This window comes from Arabidopsis thaliana, chromosome 5, assembly GCF_000001735.4.
Source record: "Arabidopsis thaliana chromosome 5, partial sequence".
NCBI lineage: Eukaryota > Viridiplantae > Streptophyta > Magnoliopsida > Brassicales > Brassicaceae > Arabidopsis > Arabidopsis thaliana.
This window is the reverse complement of record NC_003076.8, coordinates 7,107,054-7,122,787: the sequence shown is the minus strand read 5'-3', so window position 1 is coordinate 7,122,787 and position 15,734 is coordinate 7,107,054. Positions and strand designations below refer to the sequence as shown.

Sequence of the window (15,734 nt, the reverse complement as noted above, 5' to 3'; positions counted from 1 at the left end):
CATACATATGTATATGAAGAAATAATATTGTATTAATATGCAACGTTGAGTGATGATGACTCTAAACAGAACACCACAATTGCCATGCTCAAATCTTCTAAAATTATGTCCTTCCTGCCATATTATATTTAGGAAAAAATAATATCGTATTATACATATAAACAGAAGCCTCTTAAATAATTTTTTCCTAAATATATAATATGGCAGGAAAGACATAATTTTTATTACAACAATGGAAAATTACATCACAATCCATTGCCATCGACATAATTTTTCCTAAGCAGAACACCGCCATTGCCATTGCCATTGCCATTGCCATTGCCATGCAGCTTATTACAACAACAAGTATATCACAATCCCAAACATTCTATCAAACGCTTCAAACGAATCAAACCACAAACAAAAACAGAGCAATTTTACATTCACATCGAAAACACAAACACAAGCTATCAAACATTTTTCCTTTGCTGGATTTTCCATTCCAAGTATTTCTCGACAACATCAAGTCCACAAAACTCCTTCACAATAGGCATTGTTGCTGGAACAGGCAATTCGAAGTACATATCAGTCCCTTGTTTATTACTATTCCATGACAGGATCTGTTTCCTAGCTTCTTTAACAGCTGCTCGTACCGCGCAGTGAACAGAAGCCGCTAAAAGCAATGGCGGTTCACCCGAAGCTGTATCGAAACCAAAACAAAAGGTTTAGAAAGAATTTTTGAGTTGTTGATCTTTTGGGTTTCAGTAAAAGAGAAAATAGATAAGTAAGTCACCTTTGGATGAAAGAACACGATTCTTGTGTTGTCCACTGTTGAGAATCTCCACATTAAACTGTCTTGGGATTGTGTCAACCGTTGGGATCTTGTAAGTCCATGTGCTGTCTGTTACCACGAGACCGTCTGAGTTCATTAGGAACTCTTCAAGCATGAAGAAACCAAGTCCTTGAACAAAGGCTCCTTCAATCTGTAAACAAAACAAAATAAAATAAGAGAATCATGAAACAGAACAATATAACATAAAACGGCACATAGAGTGGTTTCCTGGCTCTAACCTGTCCTAAATCAACAGCGGGATTGAGACTCTTCCCACAATCATAGATAATATCTGTACGCAGGATCGTTGTTTCTCCCGTCAAAACGTTTACTTCAACCTATTGATGACAACCAAAGAAGTGAATTATTTCACAATTTGTAAGTAAGCTAAGAAGAGCTATTCTTTAATATATAGAGCTTTACCTCGCTCGCTGCAATTCCATAGTTCAGGTATTCGCCAGTGGAGTCAGGCATGTATTTGCTACTAACGGACATGTTTATCGATTGCTGATAAGCCTACACCAGAATATTCAAGAGTAAAGCACTGTAAATTCATTCAAAGTTACCAGAGAACATCAAAAGCATGAATGTTTCAAGAGTATGAACCTGACTGATGAGACTATCCCAAGTCACAGGTCCTCCTGTTTGCTCCACCAAAGCGGTCTTGACTGGTAAAAGCCTTTCAACTAAGCCATCACAGCAAATCCTTACCGCTTCACTACTCGCTTCAGAGGTTGTACTACCAGCAGTCATTGAGCCTTGCACCATACTTAGTGTGTCGGATTGAATGACCCTGATTTTTTTAAGCAGTTCATCACTTGTAGTACCGCACTGGATCAAACCAAGGGAATATGCAGCCATCTGTTTCACCTTTGTCCAAAGCCCTTGTCCTATCTCAATCCCTTGAACCTCCACAACTATTGACCCATCTCCCAAAACGCTTACTCTTCCCGGTGTTGATCGCATGTTCACTGCATAAACCGCAGGCACACGTGAAATCCCTCTCTTTCTCCACTTGTTTGATGCATTAAACTCCTCAACCACCTTCCTCCGCTTGTTAAATCCCGAGAACTCATCGATTCTGTCCCAAAGCAATGGTAACGTATACTCAGAAAATTCACCAGCTTTGGCACTGTGAAACAACCTTAAGCTCTCATATGTATGAAGATTAACCTTCCTGATCTCATCAACATCAACTGAAAGATATGAAGCTACTTTTTCAATGATGGCTTCTCCTATATATGATCCTTGTACATCCCCAGGAGCTCTCAGCGCGGTTCTGCTCACAGTGTTTGTTTTGCATACTTTCACATTGAAAGACAGAGCACCCCAATCATACTTCATTAGTGCTCCTTGTATTCCCTTCGGCATAAGCGGGCTTATATCTTCGGTTAACCCTGCATCAAGTAACACCTCTACATCTAAAGCAGTAATCTTTCCATTGGATTTGAATCCAACACTATATGTGACTTTCATCGGATGTCTTCCTCCGGTAGTTATCATATCCGTTTTTCGGTTCACATATGTCCTCACAGGACGCTGCATTTTGGATGCTGCAAGTGCACAAGCTGCAGCAACCTAGAAAACAATTTGTTGATAGAAAGAGAAATGTTAAAGCCAAAACATCAAAACTCTCACTTGATAGTACTTTCGAAACGCGAACTCACAGGCATTGATTTCACGGCTTTCCCACCGAATCCGCCTCCAACTCTTCTAGTGATGACACGCACATTGTTCTCAGGAACTCCAAGACATCCAGCGATGGTTTGATGTACAAACTCAGGGGTTTGAGTCGAGCTATAAACCACCATACAGTTGTCTTCATCCGGCACTGCAAGAGCTGTTTGTGTCTCCATATAGAAGAAGTACTGTGACCCGAAACTTATCTACACAATCACAAAGATTTTATATGATGGTTAGAAAAGAGCACGGCTTTAGAGGTGTATATGTCTTGGAAAAGAACCACCTTTGATCCAAGAATCTTATGTTCAGCTTCATCCATTCCCTTGGTGATATCACCAACCGGGTAACCACGCAGAGGTGGAGGGACCTCGAAAAGGCTAAAGTTTTCGACAGCTTCTTCTAAGGACAGTATAGGTGGTTTTAAATCTTTGGTGTCGTAATCTATCACAACAAGATTTGCTGCAATATCTGCATGCTTTTGACTATCTGCAACCTGTAGATAAAACATATTGAATCTAAGTTTTATTCTAAATAAAAGATTCAGAGAAAATGAGAATTCTTCACCAAACTTACCAAAAAGGCGATTATCTGACCCGCACAATGAGTGACTTCTTCTGCGAACAAAAGATCCGAGGTAAAGAAACCGTTGGTACCGATATTTTGCCCGCCTTTGGGAATATCTTTGTAAGTAATAATGCCAAGAACTCCTTCTGGAACTCTGTTTTGCTTGAACCTTATACCCTTAATTCGCGCTAGCGGCATTGTACTGTAAATAAATGCGCCGTATAGACAATTTTCCGGAGCAGGAATGTCGTCTACATAAACAGCCTCACCTGAAAATATATTACAACATTAACAAAGAAGCAATGTTTCACATTTTCACCTGGAAAATGATCAAAGAGCACTCACCAGATGCTTGGAGACAAGCTCCAGCCTTTGTAATGCCTTTCCCGACCGGACTATGCTCTTGATTTTCAACTATTTGTTGTGCAGATGACAGCATAGCTTCAGGTTTCAAAGATTCAACATTCTGATCAAAACCAATCTCTTTGCATCCTCCATTGAGCCAACCGTTTGTCGTTTTAGCGTTTTTTTTAGTTAAAGATCCGAAGAACTCGAAGAGAAAAGTAACAGCCAAGCTTGATCTATACCCGGGATTCGAAGTACCCTTATCAGGTACTATCTCATCTTTAAGTAAGCTAATAGCTTCCATCAAAACTTCATCAGATATCACTTTTCCTGTAAGAAACTCTTCTACTTTCTTTGCCCTGTGTGCATGTTTGGTCCCATAAGCTCCAAAAACTAATTGGCAATCATTTACAACAATGCCATCAAGTGCTTCAGTAACTTCAGCTGAGAAAGCCGCATTCAGAAATGCCAATGCGTTTCCTAGAGGACGAGGCGCTGCTCTGTAAGTTTCAAATAGCAAAATACTATCTTCTGAAGAACCGTTCTTCTTCGCGGAGTGCCAAGATGGAATCTCGAGGCTCAAAAGAAGAGATTTTGCATCAAGAGGAGGTTGTTGTAGAAACTCCTCCAATGTGAACTGTTCTTGACTCGAGCTGCTAGTCATGATCTTCACCGTTGCTTGAGCAGCAACAAGTATGGTTGCAAGATCCGAAGGAAACTGTTTTCTCTGAGCCATCATAATGTTTCCACCTATCGTTCCCGTGTTCCTCACGAATCTGTTTGCAATTTTCTCCATATGAGTAGCGATTTTCGCCAACACAGAAACATTTTTTTCCTCTCTTAGAACCTCAATAGCTTTCGATATAGTGACACAAGCTCCTAATTCAACTCCTTTCTCATCACTTCTCACCATAGTAAACTCCGGAATCTTCCTGATATCGATAAATCTTTCGTACTTCCTCTCTTTTTCTTCTTTGTAATACCCGGTGCTCGTGTTACCCGCAACTAACTTAACCGACAAACCATTCTCGACTTCTAATAACCCTTGAAGCTCTGAGACACTAACCGGGCTTGACCATCGATACTTTCTTGAATGAAGACTCATATCGTTCTTGATTTCCTTCTTCAAGAACTCCGGAAATGTACAGACATGAGATGATGTATGATCATAACATGGCAACCTTCTTAAAACCTCATCTCTGTTTTCTCCCTTCTTGCAAAAGGCATTGAATCCGAGATCTTCGATATCCACATCCGCTGCAAAACTCTTACAAGCATCCACAAGCGGTCTATATCCAGTACACCGGCAAAGATTCCCTGACACAGCCTTCTCAGCTTCTACAGCCGTGAGATTTGAGAAACCGCTGCGAGGAGGTGGATGAGACTTATCAGCGTTCAAGAGAGCAGAAAACATCGAAACGCTCATTCCAGGAGTACAGAAACCGCATTGTGTGGCATGAAAACCGGCGATACGCTCGTGGACGGCATGGAAACCGACTCTGCTGTTGCCGAGCCCGTCTGAGGTAGTGATGGAACAGCCATCAATGCTACAGAGAAGCGTGAGACACGAGCTAATTGTGAATTCATCGACTTTTTCGAGCAATGGATCATACTTTGAAAGAAGAACAACACAAGCGCCACAACCACCTGCACACACAAAGAAGATACAATATAACTTAGGACCCAAGCTTTAGGGGTGTTTATTCACTCATGAATTGAATAGACTACTAATAGACCATAATTCTAAACACACTTCACATTATTACTATTATTCAATTTTCAGTTATTTGCTAAGAGAGTTTAAAGGGTAGTGTTATTCACTTATATTAAAACTTCAATACTTTTTTCAGGGAATCTTAGTATAAAATAATATCAAAATTAAACCCTTCGATATTATAAAAGCATGTGGAGTTTTCTTGGAATTATTGATCCAATAACCCCTCTTTAGTATTTTATTTAAAGTTAACACAACTTAAAAAGTAGCAATTACGATTACAAATTACAATATTTTATGGAAAAGCTGAAAACAATTTGTTTTTGTTGTTGTTTACAAATCACGCACTATCAGATTTGAATCTGGACTATAACATGGTGATGGCACAATAAATCAATGAATCATCGTCGCAGAAATTAGCGTTTAAAATCGGAGTCGAAATCGGATCAGTCTTTGACCCCCAAAAAAAAAAAAAATCGGATCAGTCTTCGAAAATGAATCAGTCTCTCAAAACATAGAAACCGAGGTAAGAACATAAGAGCTAAAGGGTTCATACATAGAGTGTATATTTAATCAAAACTCTTTTGAATCTAAAACTCTAGTTCATATATACACTAAACTAGGGCTTTTTCTTAGAGAGGAAAAAAACTTCAAGAACATGAAGATAGAGAGCGATCAACTTTGATTATTGTTATGCATACCTTCGCCACAACCAAGCTTGACGCTCTTGAAAGGAGTCTTGTTGCGCAAGAAATCGACGAGTGTGGTGGAAGGATCAATAGAAGAGAGCTCGAGCTCGAATCTTTGTCCGTTAATGGCGAAAACAAGAGAGGTCTTGCTGCTCTTCATCGCTTCTACTTTGTCTTCGTCAATCGCTTTCTCACCCATAGCATAAAACCAAACCAGAACTTAGTTCCACGACATCGACTCTCTAAATGGAGGCTTTGGTTTTTTGCGATATATGTAACAGACACGAAGTCTTTATATTTCCTGTGTACGAGAATACACAGATAAGATTAGTCGTATTCAATATTATTTTATACATATTTGTACGGTTGGTATCTGGTGAACGTAATGGATTAGGTAAGATTAATAATGAAAGATATAATGCTAACAAAGGTAAGTTAATGAAAAGTAAAAATAAGGGTTCACCATATTTTGTTTGCTTTTGATTTAAGAACGTTTGGACAAATCAAACCGTTTACTTGTATTTCTTCTAGTCGTCCACAAATTGGATACGTGTTGTACATATTTGAATCTTCTGGAAAATTGAATCCGAGGAGGTAAGAGATATTGACAACACTGAATATAATAAACAAACTACCAAAACGTATATTAAAAATACCATATAAAGTTTCAAAATTTCATAGAGTGGAGTGGACTAGTCCAGGGACCTGATAAAATGGAAACAGACTAAGAAATAATATTAATGTGAGAAGACATATTAAAAAGAAATTGGAAAAGTAAATATCATTACATAACTATTTTTTAGTCAAATGGCCCGTCAAAAGGAAAATTAGTGAAAAAGAGAAATCCACTTCAACTCTTTTTTTTTTTCAGTATCCCACTTCTTGCAACAAATTAATAGGTGGGAAATATTGTTTTTTACTTATTTCAATAATTGTGTTCATTGGTATATTCAGCACATTCTTTCGATGAAAATTACCTGTTACACCTAATTGTGTAACTTTCCTAGAGTTCAAGTAGACCATGTATATATTATAGTCTTCAAAACTAGCACACTTTTTAGCATCGCATATATGAAACTTGAATTTTAAATAAAATATCGTGAGAAAGAAAAAGGCTACAGTCCCGTGATTATGATCCGACAAATCTTGCCTCGTTGTCTAACTTTACGTAAGTTTAACAGTCTCTCCATTTTTCAAATAAATTAAAATAGTATCGTTTTACAATTGTTTTATAGTTTAAAATTTTAGATTTAAATATAAATTATAGCATAAAATACTTACTTATACCTCAATTCTAATTTAATGACAAACCATGATACCAAAATTCATTTGTCTTTTAGATGTATAATGGGTGTTTTAATATGTTTTGTTAAATTGTATGGAAACTGGAAAGTTTTAAAACCACACTTGAAATAAATAGAGTATTTTACACTTTGTTACTCTATAATTCAGTTTACAACAATAGCATTCAAATAATATACAAATAAAGATTGGATAATATCACTTTATATGCTCAGAAGAGTGGATAATTAAGTCTCTTCCATTTGAACTGTTGCCTTAGTACTGTTAACATTTTTTTTACTCATATACCCCTACGTTATTGGTTTTGTCAATTATAGAATGTACGTAGGGCATGTTGTAGGAATAGATTTTGTTGAGATATTGTTTTGGGAGTTTTTTTTTCTTTTATTTTCTTTTCTCCAATTAACCAATAGTCTTCTTCTTTCATGCCTATATGAATATGAGAGATGGAGTTCAAGATCGTTACTGGATTACCCAGTGGAAAATATCTGAGTTTGAAGATGAAGAAGAAAAAAGGTTATCGCGATACTAATGTTATCAGAACGTGTTTCTAGTTTTGATTCTTGTTGTAAAACACAAATGAACAACATGTATCAAGAACGTGTTCCTAGTTTTGATTTTTGTTATAAAACAAATGGACAACATGTGGCATCGTTGTTATTATTTTAATTATCTGCTAGTAGTTATATCGACTAACATTGTTACCATTTAAACTCGTAGTCTATTGATTGTGGACTTTCTTTAAAAAGTTAACGGAAATATCATCGCGTTTAGCAGATACGAGATTATCGCGATACTATTTGTTATTCGAACGTTGCTTATAGTCAAGGAGACCACATAGTTTCTATTTAAACCAGCGTATATATTCGATATACCCACAACTCTATATATATCAGTAATAATTTACAATATCTTTATGTATTTAATGTGTGCGGGAGATATCTTCCCGGATATCTTTAACATGCTTCACCTATACTATAAACTATTATAGTTATTTCAGTTTTATAGAGACTTTTTCGTCAAAAATTTATGATAAGGAAAAGAGAGAATTGATTACTGAATTTCGATGTATAGATACTTAATATTATGATTATCTGGGCATAGATATTAATATAAACCACAAAATTTTGGCCGAAGACAACCAACTACATTTTTTTTTTTTGGTTTAATGTTAAACTTTATACCAAATAAAAAAAGTTTTATATTGTACAACGAAAACCCAAAAACATACCGAATTCTTAAAAAGAGAGACTAATGGAACACGTTACATAGATACTAATGAGCTTAGCCACACCTCAGGTGAGCTAGAGATACAACCAAAGTAGACAACCAACTACATGTCGTCCACTTTTCTTTTTCTTTCTACATCTCGTCAACTTATTTTGCAGGTTCTCTTCTCCATAGGTGAAACCAGTCCCCTCAAGGCTATCTCAAATCAGCATGCAAGATTCGAAGTCTCCGAAAGCATCTTACAGTTTAAAAAAAAAATGAACATATTACAATTTAGTTTGATGTTATTCCGGACCGACTAATCGTAGCAGTCGAAGTAGACATGGTCAGCACTCAACTAGGTGTATGGTCCAAAATGATAAATGTCCTCCAACGAAAGCAAATAAAATAAGCAATTGTTGAAGTGAATGTGGGAAAAGTAGTAAAAAGACTGAGCTAGATTTAAATACTTGTAACGTTTCTTTACAAAATATTATTCCACAACAACATCAACCAACAACACTTTTTTCTATTCGTTTCGTAGTCGTTAGGGAGTCACGAGAATGACTAAAAATTTTGTTTGTTAACAAAAAAAAAATTAGTGACTATGTATTTTGATCGTTATAAATTTTAGGATCTAATATATTGAAATAACAATCAGTCTCGATAGTCGTAATCGGCTGATCGCCAACGATTACCAAACAAAAATATGAATTATTAGTTGTTATCATTGACCACTGTGAAACAAACTTATACGATCTGGACCAACTTGTATCTAGTGTGATTTGATGTTTTGGTGACAAAATAAATAAATACCTACAAGATTCGTTGACAAAAAGGGATTAATCATCAATGTTTTGTCTATGCATTTATATGACAGCTTTGATCGATTGACAATGTGGTCAGCGATAGTGTAGTTTAAGATTCATACCGGCCAATCTTGTTTTTGCAGTTATTAAAAATCTGGATATATCCGAACAAAATAAATTAGTCATTTTTGTAACAATCATCAGTCGTATTGAGACCATAGTTTATCTTTTTCCGCCGATGTTGTCAAATTATTCATTTGTGTTACCGATTACGTTTTAAGATCACAATTGGTAGCATTTGGCTCTTGTAGCTTGTTTGCATGCTGAAGCAAAGGTATTTACTAGCAAGTACAAATATTTAAATGAAAAAAGTTCAAATATAATCAGCTGCGACATTAACCTTATCAGCCCATCAGAGTTTAGGTCAGGCCCATTAGGTGTTATCATAGACAAAATGTATAACAACTGTTTGCACTCAACAAGTCTACAGTTTAAAGTATCTCAGGTACACATTAACCTTAACACCAACAGCCCATCAGAGTTTAGGTTAGGCCCATTAGGAATTGTATGACACAATTCAAAAACATTTTTTTGCTCTTAAAAATCTCTCTCAAGAAAGTTGACATCTAGTCAAAATCAATATTCTTTTCTTTCGGTTTATGATTTGTAGGGGTAGTTTTTGGTTCGAATTCTCATTCTCTAGGGTATGCAATCCAAACAACTACATCTGATATATGAGAGAGAGACTTTGGTATTTACTTCTAATGCAGAGATCAATTTATGAATAAACTATAGAGAGTTTTGTCTTCTAATTCAGCTCTAACTTCTCTATACTGAAAACACCACTAATCTTTCATTGGAAAACAAAACTCTCTTGAAACCCAATGATCAACAAGGCAAATTAAATAATCAATAAATAAATAAATAAAACAAAGGAAAAAAATATCTGCAAGACTAATTGATTAATAAAACCATGCACATGCACTGGCTACAAAATGAAAACTACTTACTACAAACTTCCAAAAATCATCCTAAGAAAGATCAATAATCTATAAGAAAACAAATCACATTCAAAACCCATAAAATTCAAAGTTTATAAGAAATGAGATGTACTAGTCAAATAAAGCATCTCTATGTTATTCTCTATGTTTAAGAGTAAAGAAAGAGAGAGAGAGAGGAAAAAAAAAAGCGAGAAATTGTATCCGTTACAGAGATCTGAAAAGCAATATGAGACCGTTTGGAGTGTAACGTGCGTAACCTCCTGGGACCTTGCAAGCATCACGGTCTCCGATATGATCCACTCGAACGGGCCACAAATTGTTCATTTATATTATTATGTATGTATTTGTGATGATATTAGTATATATACAACTTGGTCGATTTGAAATTCTAGTAACAAAAGTTTTGTTATGTGATAGAACTTAGACGACTGAAACGACTTTTCCAAATATATATAGTATAGTTTGATTCTTAATAGTATAATTATTCGTACAGTTTTGCAGTGAAGAATGATTACATAAACGCTCTTAAAATAGAGCAAGATATTGTAAAACTATTTCGGATAACCAAAATATTTGTTTAGAGGTTTGCTTCTCAAGTTTCAATAATTAGTCGTCTTGTGATCTAAGATCTTGAATAGTTTAATTAACTTAACTACAATTTCGTAAAGCTTTTTGCTTTCATTGCTTAAAACTTGTAGACAAGAGATATTACTATTATCCTTGTGTCAATTTGTTTTTGAAAAAAACGTTGATATTAAGTCATGACATAATCGGCATCATGTGGTAGTCAAGACGTAATTGAGTGATATGTACCTTTGACTTGAGTGTACGTACGCCCACACTATTCGTGCCGATATTTACGACTCGTGTGACTTGTGATAGTGGATAATTCTATCTATCTAGATATGTTATTTCACGCTTTCTCTTATTTTAAACAAAATTAATGTAGACAATACTGATTTTGCTAAAGGGATTTTCATTTTGTTGGAGCCAACAATAACAACCGACAGAATATGATAAGTAACGAATTTTTTTTTTTGAAAGCCATAATATTTGGTAGTAGCAATTTTTTAAAAAATTTTTAAAAAGGGTTTAGCTAATATTTTTCCCATATTACAAGTTAGTTTATTTTTCTGTTAAAATGAAAAAGACAAAAACTTTTTTAATTTTTTTTTTGTCAAACCTATTATCATAGCAAAATATATAATTTTTTGTTCCAAATTTTTTTAAAAAATCGTTGGAAAATTTTGACCAAAAGAAATCTTGAAAAAAATAATGAGAAAAAGAGTGAAAAAGAAGAGCAACTTTTCAGTGTTATTAAAAAGAAGAGAGAGTAGCACGAAGAAGCAGCAGCAGCAGCACACTTCTCAAGATCTCTCTCTGTCTTTGTCATCACCACTCTATCGTCTACTAGAGGGAAGAGATCATCATTCTACAGTTTCAAGAAGATACCATTTCCAAGACTGTAAGCTTCTTCATCCTTTGCTTCTTCGTCTTCTCCAAATCCTTGTAACTTTTATTCCTATATTGTTTTCAAAAATCTCTTCGTCTGTTGCTTTAGTGTATGTTTCTTGTTTTCCCATTTGAACAACTAATCTGCGTCTGTCTTTCCTTTCTTCACCAGTTTGCTAATAAAGATCTGACTTTTCAAAACCAGTCAGTCTCTACCAAAAAAAAAAGATTTGATTTTTTCAGCTCTTTCATGTAAATGTAGCTTCTTGTACTGAAAGTTTTCAGATTTGGAAGTGTTTCAGTTTTAGATTCTTCTTTTCTCGAGTTGTTTCTTCCACTATATGATTTGATTTACAATGGAACAGTTCCTCTGACTAACAATAGCTTAGATCTGATTATCTGCACTTGTAGTGAAACTGTGGAAGAAGCAAAAATGGGGACTTTGAGTAAGGTGCTATGTCTCATGCTGCTTTGCTGTATCGTGGCTGCTGCTGAGGGTACTTTGAAGTACAAGGACCCAAAGCAGCCTTTGGGTGCAAGAATCAGAGATTTGATGAACCGTATGACTCTACAAGAGAAGATTGGTCAGATGGTTCAGATCGAACGCAGCGTCGCTACACCTGAAGTCATGAAGAAATACTTCATTGGTAAGAAGAAAATGAGCTTGGAGGAATTATTGTCTGTTAAGTGTTCGATATATTGTTTAAATGAGTGGACTTTGTTGGGTTTTGGTGTGTAGGGAGTGTTTTGAGTGGTGGAGGAAGTGTGCCCTCGGAAAAAGCTACTCCTGAAACTTGGGTGAACATGGTCAATGAGATTCAAAAGGCGTCTCTTTCGACCCGCCTTGGGATCCCTATGATCTACGGGATTGATGCTGTTCACGGTCACAACAATGTGTATGGCGCCACCATTTTCCCGCACAATGTAGGCCTTGGAGTCACCAGGCAAGTAGTTGTCATAGAAAGCCTTAACTCTGGTTATCACAAACTTGAAACGACTTTGTTCTTGTTGGAATTGGTCTGTTTTATATAGCTATGATACTGAACAACTTTATGTTTGTGTTTTTGACTAATCTCTTAGGGATCCTAACCTTGTTAAGAGGATTGGGGCAGCAACCGCGCTTGAAGTCAGAGCGACTGGAATCCCATATGCCTTTGCCCCGTGTATTGCAGTAAGTATAATGAAGCTATCTAGTTTGAAGTTGTTGCAGAAAACTGATTAAGAAACGTGTATGCTTAATATTTCTGCAATGTGGATATGCTTTGACAGGTTTGTAGGGATCCAAGATGGGGAAGATGCTACGAGAGCTACAGCGAGGATTATAGAATTGTCCAACAGATGACTGAGATTATACCCGGTTTGCAAGGCGACCTTCCTACCAAGCGAAAGGGTGTTCCCTTTGTTGGTGGAAAGTAAGTAATTTTGCCTGTAATTAATCTTCCTTCTGTGATATGTTTATAGATAGTCACTAGGAGAATTTTAAAACTACTTTTATGAAGATACAATTAAGGCAAGAACTCATGTTAACTTGCTTTCTTTTTCGATTACATTTGGGTATGATTTGAATTGATTCTGTATGTTGAGTCAATGATCAGAGTGGGGAAAATCATCAGGTCATGCTCACGCGTGCTTTCATTGAGAAAGTGGTGGTCAATTTTCCAAGTGCAAAGCCTGTCTGGCAATGAATGACTGGCCAACCCATGTGATACGTTTTAAGTCTATCTATCTATTGTAGGTTCAGACAGGTTCTTAAAGAGTCGTGGTTTGAATTTTCTGCCACTGTAGGGACCAGTGTGAACTTATTACTATCTTTCACATGTGAGGGAGATAAAATGAGCTTATTTCTCGTTGAAACTATAAGTATATTGTTTGACTAGATTCATTTCAGTCATAACTTAATTAATGCATTAGTGAATGATACGAACACAAATCCCATTTACTTACCGAAATGAGTTTGTGACTATTACAGGACAAAAGTTGCAGCTTGTGCAAAGCATTTTGTTGGAGATGGAGGTACAGTGAGAGGAATTGATGAGAACAACACAGTGATTGACTCGAAGGGCCTGTTCGGAATTCACATGCCTGGATATTACAATGCTGTAAACAAGGGTGTTGCAACAATAATGGTGTCTTACTCTGCCTGGAACGGTTTGAGAATGCATGCTAACAAGGAACTTGTCACGGGTTTCCTCAAGAACAAGTTGAAGTTCAGGGTAAGAAATGATACATGTGGATTCACATAATCTTCTGTGCTATGGTTCTTAAGGCCCTTCTTTCTGTTTTTTTCTGCAGGGTTTTGTCATCTCTGATTGGCAGGGGATTGATAGGATCACGACTCCTCCTCATCTTAACTATTCATACTCTGTTTACGCGGGAATCAGTGCTGGAATTGACATGGTTAGTCTCAATAGTGATTCTATCTTACACATCTATGGTATGCGCTCCATGGTTGCTTGATTGTTGTGCTTGTGCTTCTGTTTAATTGCAGATTATGGTTCCGTACAACTACACTGAGTTCATAGACGAAATCAGCAGTCAGATACAGAAAAAGCTTATTCCGATTAGCAGGATCGATGACGCCCTGAAGAGAATCTTAAGGGTCAAATTCACAATGGGACTCTTTGAGGAACCACTGGCTGATCTCAGCTTTGCCAACCAGCTTGGTAGCAAGGTCTGCTATGTTTATCTTTTGTTTAGCCATCATACCAATCGTTAGCAAATCATCAGAATGAAACTGAATAGAACACTTTAACAGGAACATAGGGAACTAGCTCGTGAAGCCGTGAGGAAGTCTCTGGTGCTGCTCAAGAATGGTAAGACAGGTGCTAAACCTCTGCTTCCTCTGCCTAAGAAATCAGGGAAGATCCTTGTCGCGGGAGCACATGCTGATAACTTGGGATATCAATGTGGTGGCTGGACCATCACCTGGCAAGGCCTTAATGGCAACGACCATACCGTTGGTATGTTTACTCATAAAGTTCTCTTTAACCTCTTTGTCTTGGTTGCAACCACAGCAATCGCTAGGTTTTGGCCATCCATAGTGTGCGAGCTAATACAGAACATTGCCTTACAAAATTCGGATGTTTAATCTTGACTTTTGTTTAATTACACACAGGTACAACAATCCTAGCGGCTGTGAAGAATACAGTGGCTCCTACCACACAAGTCGTCTACAGCCAAAACCCCGATGCGAACTTTGTGAAGTCGGGTAAATTTGACTATGCCATTGTGGTAGTCGGGGAGCCACCTTATGCTGAAATGTTTGGGGACACCACGAACCTGACCATAAGTGATCCTGGTCCGAGCATAATAGGAAACGTGTGCGGATCAGTGAAATGTGTGGTGGTTGTGGTCTCTGGCCGTCCCGTGGTGATTCAGCCTTATGTTTCGACCATTGACGCTCTCGTGGCGGCTTGGCTTCCGGGAACAGAAGGTCAAGGAGTGGCTGATGCTCTGTTTGGTGATTACGGGTTCACAGGAAAGTTGGCCCGGACGTGGTTTAAGTCGGTGAAGCAGCTACCGATGAATGTTGGAGATCGGCATTACGACCCATTGTACCCATTCGGTTTCGGGTTGACCACAAAACCATACAAAATGTAGACTCCCTTTTAGTTATTCGGCAAGGAGAGGACAATATTAAGGGACAAAACGAAATAACTTCGATGCACAATTTTGTGGGTTCTAGCTCTCAAGTTAAGGTTGAGGCTTTGAGATTGTCTGTCTACAAAACTAGTATGTTATAAACAGTGATGATATGAATCAGCTTTTGTTATTTGCCCGTATGATTCTGTATTTTGTTCCATTTTATGAGATATCTAACATTTGGGCCTCTCATAAACCGAGATGAGACTTGTGCCACATGCAGGGCGTATCCAGACATATGCAGGTGTGCATTTGCAAAGGGACCTTTTCAAATTTCAGAAAAAGAAAGAAAACAATAACATGCTAATTTTAGAGTCCAAAATCAAAATTCAACATAAACTTGCAAGAAAAATATTCATCTAAAAAAGATGAAAAGTTTTGAAGTGGAAGTAAAGTCCAACCTATTTCAACAAAGCGACAAGCAAATAAAAACATACTTCAAATGAAACAAATAAAGAAGAAAAAGAAAGAAATCGCACAAAGAAAAGAAACAAATGATTTGCTATGTCTATG

At 36.8% G+C, this 15,734-nt stretch overlaps 2 protein-coding genes and 1 non-coding gene across 6 annotated transcripts; 2 read left to right on the top strand and 1 right to left on the bottom strand.

The window, feature by feature from the left end:
• Positions 1-13: 13 nt before the first annotated feature.
• Positions 14-6,333, bottom strand: AO1 (aldehyde oxidase 1). Of its 2 annotated transcripts, NM_122105.3 has the most exons (11): positions 5,819-6,101; positions 3,404-5,050; positions 3,068-3,327; positions 2,778-2,987; positions 2,479-2,697; positions 1,418-2,389; positions 1,235-1,327; positions 1,051-1,149; positions 773-962; positions 277-679; positions 14-114 (listed from the first exon to the last, which is right to left on the bottom strand). In NM_122105.3, the coding sequence occupies exons 1-10, from the start codon at positions 6,003-6,005 to the stop codon at positions 450-452; spliced, it is 4,107 nt and encodes a 1,368-aa protein (NP_568407.2). In that variant the 5' UTR covers positions 6,006-6,101; the 3' UTR covers positions 14-114; positions 277-449. The 2 variants fall into 2 exon arrangements, with proteins under 2 accessions (NP_568407.2, NP_851049.1); NM_180718.2 differs by having other exon boundaries at positions 41-679; positions 5,819-6,333.
• Positions 100-222, top strand: MIR5631. Its single transcript, NR_142674.1, has one exon. It is a non-coding gene; the product is annotated as a microRNA ath-MIR5631 precursor (primary transcript).
• A 5,001-nt stretch (positions 6,334-11,334) lies between the features above and the next one.
• Positions 11,335-15,516, top strand: AT5G20950 (Glycosyl hydrolase family protein). Of its 3 annotated transcripts, none has more exons than NM_180717.3 (10): positions 11,335-11,592; positions 11,991-12,226; positions 12,319-12,523; positions 12,660-12,750; positions 12,849-12,991; positions 13,549-13,792; positions 13,872-13,976; positions 14,068-14,250; positions 14,335-14,539; positions 14,695-15,516. In NM_180717.3, the coding sequence occupies exons 2-10, from the start codon at positions 12,013-12,015 to the stop codon at positions 15,177-15,179; spliced, it is 1,875 nt and encodes a 624-aa protein (NP_851048.1). In that variant the 5' UTR covers positions 11,335-11,592; positions 11,991-12,012; the 3' UTR covers positions 15,180-15,516. The 3 variants fall into 3 exon arrangements, with proteins under 3 accessions (NP_851048.1, NP_001332146.1, NP_197595.2); NM_001343691.1 differs by having other exon boundaries at positions 11,969-12,226; NM_122104.5 differs by having other exon boundaries at positions 11,436-11,592; positions 11,969-12,226; positions 14,695-15,515.
• The last annotated feature ends 218 nt before the right edge of the window (positions 15,517-15,734 follow it).